The following is a 14,281-nucleotide window of genomic DNA, read 5'->3' on the forward strand; positions in this document are numbered from 1 at the left end:
ACAGTCTGGGCAGTATATTCATTTTAATAGACTCAATCCTTGAACTGAGACTGAAAAAAGGAATCAGGTTCCATCTTGCCATATCTTCCTTAATATTTTTATATAAAGGCTGATAATTACATTCTGATAATTTTGCCTAATCTTTTGGCATAATGATGCCCAAATATTTGAAAGACTCTGTTTGCCATGCCCAGGGATATCTACTTTCAATTTCTCTTGGTGGGCTATAGTAATATGAAAGTAATTGGGTTTTTATCTATGTAATTGGGTTTTTCATCTTGTATCCTGATAATTGACCATATTGTTCAAATGATTGCATCAATTTAGGTAAAGAGTATGTTGGTTGCCCTGGATAGATCAAAATGTCATCCGCATAACAAGCCAATTTATGCTCTGTCCCTTTAATAGTAATTCCCCTGATATCTTCATTTTGTCTGATGTATTGAGCTAATGGTTCCAGATATAATGTGAAGAGTAGTGGTGACCATGCACAACCCTGTCTCGTGCCCCTTTCTAGGGTAAGACTATTTGATAAATATCCATTGATTTTAATCCTAGCAGTAGGGTTGTCAAATAGTGTCTGTATAGTTTTAATAATTGTTTCTTGGAAACCAAATCTATGTAAAACTCTGTAAAGAAAATTCCAATTAACTGAATCAAATGCCTTTTCAGCGTCCACGCTTATCACTATTGCTTTGATTTAATTTTTTTGTATATGATCCATAATGTGAAGTGTCCTTCATATATTGTCTTGTGTTTGGCGTTGTCATATAAAACCTGTCTAATCGTTACGTATCAATATGGGTAGAAACTCCTCTAATCGTTTGGCCATGATGGAGGTAAATAATCTATAATCTACATTAAGAATGGTTATTGGTCTAAATGACCTGCATTCCATTTTATCCTTGCCTTCTATCGGTATAGCTGAGATTATCACTTCCTTCCAACTGGGTGGCATTTGTGCCTTTTTTAGAGCCCAGTTCAGTGTGGGGAGTAAAGCAGGAATTAACTCATTTTTAAATTCTTTATACCTCTCTGCCGTATACCCATCTGATCCTGGTGACTTGCTTAATTTAAGCCTACTAATTGCAGCTTTTAATTCAACTTCAGTTATGTCAGCAGTCATCGTTCTATTTTGTTCTTCGCTTAAAGTGGGTAACTCTAGAGAATTCAGGAAGGTGTCAATTTGGGTTATGCTTTCCCCTGGAACTTTGGAATATAGAGTTTTGTAAAACACTTCAAAAGCTTCTTGAATTTCACTTAGTTTATTTTTTATCATTTTTGTTCTTGGGTCCCTAATTCTATGAATTGTATTTTTTGTATTTTTTTTTTCAGTTTCCACGCCAGTATTTTCATAGATTTTGATCCACTTTCATACTGTCTCTGTTTCAGAATCATTAAATTTTTCTTGATTACTTGCATAGACAAACTACTAATTTCATTCCTAATTTTTTTTTTATTTCCTCCAATGTATCCTGTGCCAAATTGAATTTGTGTTTTTTCTCTAGTTGAGTTAGTCAGTTTTCCAATGTTCATTGTCTGCCGGGTCATACTGTCCATGAACTCCCTGTCGGTTGCCTCCATATGCTCCAGTATTTGGTATTTTTTAGTTTTAAGTCCTCCTGTGTGAGAGCCTACAGCTGTCCGTTGTTTAAGTTTTTCTAGTCTGTAACTGGACAAATGCGCATGGTCTTTCACAGCAAGATTCGACACCAAACACGTCGCTTGTTTTCGGTAGATGTGTCCTGCACATGCGCAGTAGGAGGAGATTCGCCAAAATATCCATTTTAATGTAGACAGAAGTATTTTCAAAACACTTAGTGTGGATGCCTACTGCTTTTAGGTGAAACCGGCATTTTCAAAATTATCCTGTCTAGTGTAGATGTAGCCTTACATTGAAAGAGTGGAGTTATATTGTGAGGTTAACAGTGTTAAAGATGAAAAGAAAGCCAGTGTTTTACTTAATATTATGGGAGCAAAAACATATGGGCTGCTACAGAGCTTGTTAACCCCTGAAAAGCCAGCTGACAAAATGTTCAAGCAAATAGTAGACACTTTCCAACAGCATTTAAACCCCAAACCACTGGTCATTGCTGAAAGATTTAAATTTCACAAACGGAATCAGAGTAAAAATAAAAGCATTTCTGAATATTATGCTGAATTGCGCAAATTATCAGAACATTGTCAATTTGGAGCTGGTCTATCGGACACATTAAGGGACAGGTTAGTGTGTGACATGCCCTGTGAAACCACTCAGAAGAAGCTTCTGTGTGAAAGAGACCTTACATTAGAGAAGGCTCTGAACATTTCAATATCAATGGAAACAGCAGCACATGGTGCTTCAGAGATACCAGAAAAATCTCTGGAATATGCTACAAATAAAATGTCACTGAACAGAAATGAAGGAAAGAAATGTTACCATTGTGGGAACAGGTCACATGATCTGGATGACTGTTGGTTTAAAGACAAAGAAGGCAGAAACTGTGGCAAACAGGGCCACATTGGCAGAGTATGCAAATCTAGTAAACAGCAGAAAAAGGACAAAATACAGAGAAACAAGAAACCCCAGAAAGGAAAACACAACAATGTACACAAAATGAAAGAAAGCAGTTCTGATGAAAACAACTCAGACAAAAGTGAATTGTCTTGTCTGCAACTTCACAGCGTGAAAGAGACAGATGATCGAAGAGTAATATGGATCACTCCACAAGTGGCAGGCGTGAGACTGAAAATGGAACTGGACACAGGCTCAGCTTTAACAGTGATCTCTGTACACAACTACAAACGATTGTTTTCTCACATAACTCTGAAACGAACTAAACTACTGCTAAAGACTTCACAGGGCAGAAGGTGCATCCCAAAGGCAAAATTAAAGTGACAGTGACCTACAGAGATAAAACACAGCAGCTGAACCTCTACGTACTGAAAAATGGAGGACCACCATTGCTGGGATGTGAATGGCTCAGGAAAATCCAGTTGGAGGGGCACACCATCAAGGCACGAGATGTGTCAGCAAAGGAGGGCAGCAAGGCCACATCTGAGAGACTGTCACAAATACCTGCTGACTCTGAGGAAGTGTTCATGAAAGGAACAGGTGGGCATGAAGGCAAGGATTGAGATTGAGGAAAATGCATGTAAAGTTTCACAAAGCCAGACCAGTGCCATATGCAATCTGTCCTACAGCAGAGGCAGAGCTGGAAAATCTGGAGCAGACCGGGATCCTGTCAGAGGTGGATTGGAATGAACGGGCCACGCCTATTGTTCCAGTGATGAAGGAAACCTCCAGCACAAAACCAGGAAAACCAAGAAAGGTGCACATATGTGGAGACTTTAAAGTGACTGTTAACCCAGTTCTCCGCACAGTACAGTATCCTCTACCTCGTATTGAGGACATCTTTGCTTCCCTGTCAGGAGGGAAACATTTCACAAAAATTGATTTGACCCAGGCTTGTCTCCAAATGGAAATCGATGATGCATCCAATACTGATAACAAATACACACAAAGGACTTTACCTATACAACAGGTTGGTGTTTGGGATAGCATCACCTGCAATCTGGCAAAGGGCAATGGACCAGGTCCTGCAGGGGATCCCAGGGGCTCAGTGTTACCTGGATGACATCATTGTCACCGGCAAAGATGATGACGAACATCTTTCTAAACTTGAACAAGTGTTCACCAGGTTACGAGAATATGGGCTCAGACCTAATCGACAGAGTTTTTCAAAAAGGAAATCTCATACTGTGTGCATGTGATCAGCAAGGATGGCTCACACATGTCTCAAGACAAGATAGAAGTGGTGCTATAGGCACCACCACCTGAAAATGTGTCTCAGCTGAGAGCATATCTTGGACTAGTGAACTATTACCACAAGTTCTTGCCTAACCTATCCACAGTCCTACACCCACTAAATGCACTATTACAGACAGGGACACAATGGAAGTGGACTGAGAGCTGTGAGAAAGCGTTTCAAGAAACTAAAAGACTCATAACTTCAGAAGGGGTGCTCGCGCACTTTGACCCCTCCTTACCCATCTGACTAGCCTGTGATGCCTCGCCCCATGGGATAGGAGCTGCGTTTCCAGATGGCCCAGAAAGACCAGTGGCCTTTGCCTCTTCAACTGTACGCAACTACGCACAGATTGACAGAGAGGCCTTAAGCCTTGTGTGGGGAGTCAAGAAATTCAGTCACTACCTGTACGGCCAAAAGTTTACCCTGTTGACTGACCATCAGTCTCTTGTGTCAATCTTCAACCCAAGGAAAGGCATTCCAGTGATGACACCACAAAGGCTGCAGCGATGGTCTCTGTTCTTAGGTCACAGTTATGACATTGAACACAAGAGGATCAAGCAACATGGCAACGCAGATGGGTTGTCACGTTTACCACCGCCGACTTCCGAGATAACTACACAAATAGATTCAGTAGAGGTCTTTCACACAACAATAGTTGACCAATTACCAGTGACAAACAGCCTCATTGAAAGGGAAACACACAATGACCCTATGTTGTCAAAAGTGTATGACATCACAGTAAAGGGATGGCCAGCGCGGGGTAACACACTGTTTCCAGCTTCTCAGCAAGGAAGGAGCAGTTGTCAGTATGTCAGGGAACACTAATATATGGTTCACAAGTTGTGATTCCTCCCAAGCTGTGCACCAGAGTGCTGGAGGAACTGCACAAGGGGCACCTGGATACCGTGAAGATGAAAAGTCTTGCCCATGCCTATGTGTGGTGGCAAGGAATCAATAAACAGATTGAGGACTTGACTAAGAACTGCTCTGGATGTCAAAAGATCCAGAACACAACACCACAAGCCCCTCTCCATCCATCGGAGTGGCCTTCATCACCATGGTAATGAGTGCACATTGACTTTGCTGGAGCACTCATGGACTCTATCTTTTTAATCACTGTTGATGCACATTTCAGATGGCCAGAGGTCATCAAAATGAAGACAACCACATCGGAAAAGACCATTACAATTCTGAGGACTAGTTTGCCAGGAATGGCATACTAGAACAAATCTGCACAGACAACAGATGACAATTTGTCTCTGAAGAATTCTGAAGTTTTGTGAAGAACAATGGAATCTGCCGCTTCCCATCCGTCCACAAGTGGCTTGGCAGAAAGATTTGTGCAGACATTCGAGAAAGCCATCAAGGCAAGGGACAGCGAAAATCGACCAGTGCAACACAAGATAGACAACTTCCTCCTTGCCTATCATAACGTAGTACATGCAACCACTAACCAGACTCCAGCGATGATGTTTCTGAACAGGAATCTGAGGTCCCGCATGGATCTTCTGAAACTAGATGTACGGCGTGATGTGGAGAACAAACAGTTCAAACACTTGAATGCTAAGTCAACACAGAGCGTCCGTGTGGGATAGTCAATCCTTGCACATGATTACCAGACTGAAAAGTGGCAGCCGGGTACAAATTCTGCCATAGACGGGCCACTGATGTATAGAGTACAGGTGGGAGAGACTGTGTGGAGATGTCATGTGGACCAAATCCTGGATGCTCAAGTGAAAAACACAACAACACCTTGCCCGGACTCCCCTGACATAGAAGCAAACACTCCTGATATGACCTCATCAGCCTCATCTACAGATAAGCCTGTCATCAGTGCTCAGGACACACCTGCGGCACCTGTGGAGACTCATTCCCCAAATCAAACGCTTCAGGACAGACGTTATCCGGAGAGGTAGAGAAGACCACCCCAGAGACTTGAGTTATAAATGGGTCTTAGACCAAAAGTTTAAAAAAAAGGCTTGTTATAATTTGATATTATTAAGTTACTAAGTAAACAAATGGTAGGCACTTGTATGTTAAGGGTAAACATATTAGTTTAGCATAGTGTCCTAGTAAAATAAACAGTTGATACACTATTAAAATAAAAGGGGAAGAGTGTACCGTATAGCCTACAGTATAATAAGGGACTACTTTATGTTTTAGTAACATGTCATTGCATGCGCTATTAGGCACTTATTGAGCACATGCTATTAGATGCGTATTGTTTGTACGTGTGGGCCGAGTTCGGTTTCTGCCAGTAAAGAACCATGATACTTAGCTCCCATCTCCATCGTTTTTATTAATAGCATTGTTGTGTAACCAGGCCACATACACAACATTGTGGTTGATGATTAGGTTTGGGAATGGTAGCAAAACCACCTGCTCTCTATATTTCAGCCTCTTGAGAAATAATGCTTATGTGTTAAGCTATACCTGGGCGTTTATCCTTTGTGTCCCTAGGGGTCAGCAGGATGAGCAAAGAGGATGGACGGTGTCTATGCACATTGGAGAGGAATGGAGAGATATGCTTGGCTGTGATTTTGTCATGGATCTCATTGCTGAAATCGAAGCAAAGAACTTACTCACAACTCAGCCACCAACCCCTCTTTTCCATCCACAACAGAATGAGGATGCTTATGAACGCCATTCAAGTTCTGAGGAATGCTATTCGTAAGTAACTCAGTGCTATTGGTTTCTGTGTCACAGTTGTCTTTGGAGTCAATCCACTAACTGCACAACGTAATTGAGAAGCATAGGTGATGGGAATAAGCTGATTTGAGCAACTAGTTCTTTACAGATATGGGAAGGCAGATTTCTTGCATTAACAGTGTAACCATCCAAATCACACCTCATACCAACCAACCCCAGTCTGTGCAGTTGTGTCATGGGCCTACATAGTGAACAGGAATTTGCTCTTGAGGGCTTCTTGCACACACTCTGACTTCCCGTTGTATGCTTTGTCCATATTTCCTGTTAGGATTCCAGAATTATTGATGGTTCCAGCACAATTAGGATCAGTCTCCTGTTGTCCCAGTGAAAGGCCCACATAAATCAGCCTCACACCCCAACGTTACTCTGAGAAGGTCTGATTATTAAAGCCAGCCTACTCTGTGGAACCGCTACTTAGTCATATTCAACTATTTGGGGTGGCATTTTAGCACAGCGGTTGGCATAATACTATTCTAGCGGCAACAAGTTCAATTCTGCTGCTGTCTATAAGGAGTTGGTATGTTTGCCCCGTGACCATGTGGGTTTCCTCCAGCTGCTCTGGTTTCCTCCCACATTCCAAAGCCATACAGGTTAGTAGGTTAACTGGACACATAGGTGTAATTGGGTGGTGAGGGCTCATTGGGCTATATCTCTAAATAAATACAATTTAAAAGAATTATTTCTAATAGTTTCACTGTGCTTTGAAAGCTCCAACATACAATGATTCCACTGTCACAAAGCTCACTCCATATTGTAGCAAATTGTCTTTGTGAATATATTTCTCCTCATTGCTCTCATATTTTGGTTAATTATGTTAAACCTATACTCTCCACTTACTGGAACCACTCTCAGTTGTTCTTCCTTTGCTCTATCAATAACTTACATTATTTTCAATCCCTCTTTTACCTTTCCCTTGTTATGTACCCCGTAGCTGGGTCACTTACCAGCAAAGATAGAGAGGTCCGTTGAAGTCTGATGGTACTATTTTTAACAATATTTATTGATAAAAATACACAAAAATAATATCAATGCAAACATACAGATAATATACATCGTCAATATTAAATCTAAAAGCGCGGGTATAATAATAATCAATAAGAAATAGCTCTATCGTTGTTTAGGGGATAATGTATTGTCTGATGGAAATATAAAAGTCACTCAAGTTCATTCAGGCTGCAGCTTTTGGTTGGAGAGAGAGACGATGTTTTTAGAACTTGCCCGTTTTCCTTTTTATGATGTCGATCCTTCGAAATGTCATTGGTGGTGATCTCTTCTTTAGCTAAGCCGTCTTCCGTGGTAAGGCCTCAATCCCGGGCAACGGGAAAGGACACACGTGGGCCCTCCACCGGCTGTCGCTATTAAACGCTGTCACGGGATTTCTAGCGTTTCTCCTGGTGCGTCTAAAGGGGTTGTTCCCCAGACCTTCTTTTATCCTTACTCAGATGTCAGTCAGGTTGGGATGATGCCACCCCCCCCAACCAGCCCATGTTGCTCATTTCCTGAGGGCTTCAAATAAATAATACAGTGTTCAATACACAATTCCGTCTCCAAGAGACAATGGCCGTTTTCCGTGGCTTTGTATCGCTGAGGGGCTGGGACACATTCCAAACGTCTCTCTCTCATTTCCTGGGTCTCCTGACCCGAATTAATAGCGATCTTGCGATTCTCAAAAAGGAGGGGGCTACTTTGTACCCTTCGGCCCCTCAGAGTTGGGGCACAGTCGTAACACCCTAAACTAAGGAGAACACCTAACTTCTCCAACTAAATGCCTGGAGGAAATTATAGAAAATAAAAGGAGGCTGTTTGAGTCAGTACTGGTTGATAAAAAATCTACTCAGCCTGAAACATCCTTCCAGCAACTACTCCACAGCTCTGCAGCACTCACAGTCCTCTCTGGTGATATCTTGTTAACATCCTCTGAATGTTCTGTCCAAAGTCTTTGACCAGCTTCTTAAATGATAAGCCCCAGAAATGGAAGCAATGCTTAATTTGAAAAGAAGAGTGATCACAGAAGGTTTAGCATGATCTTCTTAATTTTGTATTGAGTGCTTATTTTTATAAAATTGATGGAAACAATTTTAAACACCTCAATAGTTAGCTCCCCAGGGTGGTGTATCAAAATCCTTGGGCATTGAACCTTCTCTAATGTAGGAATCAGACTTCCTGTGTATTGGGCTCTCCCCTGGGTGAGGCATCAGACTTTCCAAGGGTAACCACTGCTGGGTATTGTGCTACAGTGAGTATTTTTTGCTTGTGCTAACCATACTGAGTGTTGTGAACTGTGTTTTGGTAGATCATTCGAGTTCAATGAAGGACATATTCCTCCAGCGCCCAACATACAGGCTCCGCATCTGCCTCCGGAAATGTTATCCTACATCAGCTCTGAAGCTGATCCACATGTGTATGCTTGTAAGTAAACCAAAAATAAAGATGGGACAAATAGCTGGTTTTCACCCTCAGTCTAATGTGATGCCTTTAGCAGTCGGGATGGTCCCATCTGCTGTTATTGATGATTAATCAATGATTGGTGTTTGATCATCATCAGCATCATCCATTTTCCTCCCCTACGCTTCCCATTTTCCCTGCTGTTTCCAACATCTCTTCCTCTCTTCCTGATCGGAAGACTTTCCTTCTCTAAGAGTAAAAGGGTGACCCCTCCTTTTCCCCTGCGAAGACAATCTAGAAGGTATTTGCTTGTAAAGACTGCTGTTATATTGAGTAGAGAGGGTGTGTATTGGAGAGGATGCTGTGATCATAATGAAAGACTGTCAGTAGCATACTACTTAGATTATAAACAGCCCCTGCTCTTGAATTTTTGTATTTCAAGAATAAACTTAGTTAATATAAAAATAAATTAGAGATATATAAACAATGTTGTCCGCTCATAGTGTATTGAGTCAACATCTGTAGTGTCAGAATCTTCTGCTCTTGAACAACTTTGTGCCTTTCTGGCCTTCTCCTGAGAGGGAGGAAGATGATCAGCTCCAAACCAGTGAGGCTCTGGATTGCAGAAAATCACTTTATTCTCCTTGTCCTTTACTTTTTCTTAATCCATAAAAGAAGAATTATGGGACACAGAGTAGCCACTTCCTTTTGTTATGAAACCAGTAACTGGTTTCACTTACCAGCAAAGATAGATATGTCAGTTGAAGTCCAATGGTACTATTTTCAAAAGTTTTATTAATAAAGGGGCACAAAAATTAAGGTTAATACAAACATTCAGATAACATGCGTCAATACTCAATCTAAAACGCAGGTACATTAATAATCACTCAGAAATAAGCTCTTTCGTTGTCTAGGGTATAATACTGAGTCCAATTGGAAATATAAAGAGTCACTCTGAAGTCTGCAGGCTTTTCCCTTTTGGTTTCACGTGTTGGAGAGAGAGAGAGAGATTGTTAGGAAAAGAGAACACTTGCCGTTGTCTTTATGAATCAAATCCTCAGCCTCAGAGGATTTGGCTTCCCTGGTGTTAAATAAAAGCGGTTTTCCGTTGGTTCTAGCCACAAACTCCGCATTTGGAATTTAACGCACGTGGCTTCCTTCAAAATGGCTTCCCGTTCCCACGGGAAGCGGTATCGTGCTTCTCGGTGTCTCCTTGGTGCGTCTGAGGGTCGTCCTCTTTCAGACCCTTCTTTATACTGTCTCACGGGATCTCAGGTGTCAATCAGGTTGCAGGTGATGCAATCTCTCTCTCAACCAGCCCACTTTGCCCGAGGGCTTTACAATGTCCCTGCGAGTTGGCACGTCTGCAGTTCCCAGGTGTCTCCTGAGAACAATGCCACAGTCGCCAGCTTTTGTCCCAGTGGAATGCGGTATCCAGCACGTCGCTGTCTTTCCATTTCCTGTGTCCATTTGGCATGTCTCTCTCTCTCTCTTGCTCTCTCTCTCGGGTCATTGACCCCCCTTTCACTAGGGCTCTTGCAATTCTCACAAAGGAGGGGGCTGGTATCATAACACTTTTATACCATCTAAGGAGAGAGTACTGTATGTGCATCAGAGGGCAGCGGCTCTACACAATGTACACTGCACTGCTGCATTGTCCGGGATGGCCACTCCGCGCAGTTTCCTGTAGCCACTTCCTACTTCCAGCAGTGATCTGACTGGTCTCCTGAGCTCCTGCCACACAGAACCTCGCTCTTACTGTGTGTTTCCTGGATCTCCTGCTCCTTCACGTTTGCCTTCCCCACAGTAGCTGCTGTGCAGTGGGTACTGATGTTATCTGAATGCTGGGAGGAGTCTTTAAGGGAAGAGGCCCTTCTGTGAGCCCTGCACAGCAACAGGTTGGCAGCTACAATCAGCTGGTGTAAACTATCTTTGTACTGTTCTTGACTTGACTTTAGCGGGGATCCTGGCTTGAACATTAAAATAAATTTCAGTTTGAAACCTTATCCCAATTAATTAGCAGGAAGTTCCCACCTCAACAAGTCCCATCACACTCTGCAAGCTGTGCAGTCACCACCCCACTCGTGCTTCCTCACTGAATCTTTCCTGGGGCTGCCCTAGGGATGGGTGATGGAGGTGGCTATCCCGGTCTCACCATAGATGTATGCTCTCTAGTATTTGACACTTCCACCCTAGAAAAACGACTATGGCTGTCTTGTTGTTCAGTCGGGTCCAACTCTTCGTGACCTCATGAACCACAGGGTCCACAGGGTTTTCATGGTAAGATACAGAAGTAGATTGCCAGGGCTTTCCCACGCTGCTGCCCAGGTTGGGATCCGGCTGGGTTTGAACTCAGGACCATCCAGTGCTGATGCCACTACACCACCAGCCTTACCCATCTCATAAATTTATAACTTTCTATGAGGTCACCACCTCAGTGTCCAACACTCCATGGAAACAATCCAAGATTTTCAAACCTCTCTTTATTCTTGATCCTCTCCAATCAATGCAACATCATATGTGTAGGAATGGGTGAGAGGGGTTTTGGGTAAGTGAGTGTGTAATCCCACGGGTGGTTCCTTGGTTTAACGTGGTGTACCATGTGATCAGTTCTGTGAATTAGGGTAGGTTCGCTGGGAAGAGGGGTTGAACAGGTCCTTGTAGGGTTACATAGAACATCACAGCACAGTATAGGCCTTCAGCCCACGATGCTTTTAACCTATCAACCAATTGAGAATCAATCAGACCCCTCATTCCTCCATTTTTCCAGCATCCATGCAGCTATCTAAGTGTTTCTTACATGTGTCTAATGTATCTGCCTCTACCACCAGCCCTGGCAGGCGACCCTTGTACCCGCCATCCTCTGTGTAAAATATCCACTTCTGACACTCCCCTATACTTTCCTCCAAACACCTTAAAATTATTCTCCCTCATATTAGCCATTTCTGCCCTAAGGAAAAGTTTCTGGCTATCCACATATTATTTTGTAGTCTTCTATCAAGTCACTTTTCATCCTCCTTTGCTCCAAAGAAAAAGGCCCTGGTTCGCTGAACCTGTCTTCTCTCTGGTACTGAGAGTATCCTGGTAAATCTCCTCTGCTCCTTCTTTAGAGCTTCTACAGTGAGACAACCAGAATTGAACACAATATTCCAAGTGTGATCTAACCAGGGTTTTTATACAGCTGCAACATTACCTCACAGTTTTCGAACTCTATCCCGTGACTAATGAAGGCCAACACACCATCCGCCTCCTTAACAACACTATCAATTTGTGTAGCAAGTTTAAGTGATCTGTAGATATGGACCCCAAGATCCCTCTGTACCTCCACCCTGTCAAGAATCCTGCCATTGACCCTAAACTCTGCCTTCAAGATCATCCTTCCAAAATGAATCCCTTTCCTCTTTCCCGGGTTGAACTTCACTTGCCTTTTCTCTGCCCAGCTCTGCATTCTGTCAATGTCCTACTGCAAACTACAACAATGCTCTACACTATCGACAACTCCATCAACCTTCATGTTATCTGCAGACTAACTAACCCACCCTTCCACTTCCTCATCCAAATCATTTATAAAATCACAAAGAGCAGGGGTCCCAGAACAGATCCATGTGGAACACTGGTGGGCGCTGATCTCTAGGCAGAATACTCTACATCTACTATCACCCTCTGCCTTCTCTGGGTAAGTCAGTTTTGTATTTATACAGACAAGATTCCTTGGATCCCAAGCCTCTGAAAGAGCCTACCATGGGGAATGCTATCAAACACCTTACTAAACTTCTCACACACCTCATCCACTGCTCTACCTCATCAATGTGCTTTGTCACATCCTCAAAGAATTCAGTCTGACTCATGAGGCATGACCTGCCCCTCACAAAGCCATGATGACCATGCCTAATCAGACAATGCTTCTCCAAACACTCAAAAATACTGTCTCTAAGAATCCTCTCCAGTAAATTACCCACCACTGAAGTAATTTTTGGAGTTATCTTTACTCTTTCTTGATCCAAGGAATAACATTTGCTATCTCCGGTCATCTGGAGGCTATCAGGATGCAAAGATTATTGTCAAGGGCACAGCAATCCCTTTCCTCACTTTCCATAGTAACTGGAGTATGTCATGAACATGAGATTTTGCCGATACTGGAAATCCAGAGTAACTGGGTGGTGGAGGAATGCAGCGTCTATGGAGAGAAATAAAGAGCCAACATTTTGAGCTGCGTCTCTTCATCAGGACTCATCTGGCCCCAGTACCTTTCCATTCCTAAAGTTTTTCAAATATTCTAGCATGTTCTTCTTTCGTAACATCAACAAGTTCTGGCATATCGGCCTGTTTTACTCTGTCGTCACTGTCATTGAGGTCCCTCTCACTGGTGAATACTGAAGCAAAATACTCAATAAGGACCTCCCCTACCTTCTCTGATGCTTCTCCCTGATTGGTCCTACCCTCGCCTTGACCATTCTCCTGCTCTTCACATACAATATGTGTAGAGCACCTTGTGGTTTTCCTTAACCATACTCATCAAGTCTTTTTCATGCCTCTTCTTGCCCTTCTAAGTCCTTTCTTCTGCTCCTTCCTGGCTACCTTGTAACTCTCTAGAGCCCAGTCTGATCCTTGCTTCTTAAGCCTTAAGTAAGCATCTTCCTTTCTCTTGACTAGATGTTCCACATCTCTTGTCACACATGGTTCCTTCACCCTACCATCCTTTCTCTGCCTCATGGGACAAACCTATCCAGAACTTCATGCAAGTGCTCCCTAACAAGCTCCACATTTCTGTTGTGCTCTTCCCTGAGAATATCTGTTCCCAGTTTATGCTCCCCAGCTCCTGCCTTATAGCATTATAATTCTCCCTCCCCCTATTAAATTTCTTCCCATACCATCTGCTCCTATCCCTCTCCAAGGCTATAGTAAAGGTCAGAGAGTTGTGGTCACTGTCTCTGAAATGCTTTCCCACCAAGAGATCTGACACTTGACCTGGCTCATTACCGAGCACCAGATCTAATATGGCCTCTCCTCTAGTCAGCTTGTCTACATATGGAGTCGGGAATCAATCTAGGGCACACCTAATAAATTCCACCCCATCCAAACCTTTTGCAATAAGGAGGTGCCAATCAGTATTAGGGAGGTTGAACTGCCCCATGACAACAACCCTGTTATTTATGCACCATTCCAGAAATATGCCTCTTCATCTGTTCCTCTGTGTATTTGTTGCTATTGGGAGATCTTTAGAATACTCACAATGGAGTAATTACTCTCTTCCTGTTTCTCACTTCCAACGCCACTGACGTAGTAGAAAATCTCTGATTATCAATGCCACCCCATCACCTCTTTTATCGTTTGAAACAGCTAAATTCTGGAACATTCAGCAGCCAATCCAGCTTTTGTGACAGCCAAGTCTATAT

The 14,281-nt window shown here is 42.8% G+C and overlaps 1 protein-coding gene across 1 annotated transcript in view; it reads left to right on the forward strand.

Moving 5' to 3' along the window:
* myo15b (myosin XVB) overlaps positions 1–14,281 on the forward strand; it is a 452,296-nt gene that overhangs the window by 241,257 nt on the left and 196,758 nt on the right. Inside the window, exons 34-35 of the mRNA XM_073026589.1 lie at positions 6,252–6,461; positions 8,794–8,909. Of these exons, the coding sequence (XP_072882690.1) occupies positions 6,252–6,461; positions 8,794–8,909 (326 nt within the window). The remainder of the gene's footprint in view (positions 1–6,251; positions 6,462–8,793; positions 8,910–14,281) is intronic.

Source organism: Hemitrygon akajei, chromosome 22 (genome assembly GCF_048418815.1).
Source record: "Hemitrygon akajei chromosome 22, sHemAka1.3, whole genome shotgun sequence".
NCBI classification, from domain to species: domain Eukaryota; kingdom Metazoa; phylum Chordata; class Chondrichthyes; order Myliobatiformes; family Dasyatidae; genus Hemitrygon; species Hemitrygon akajei.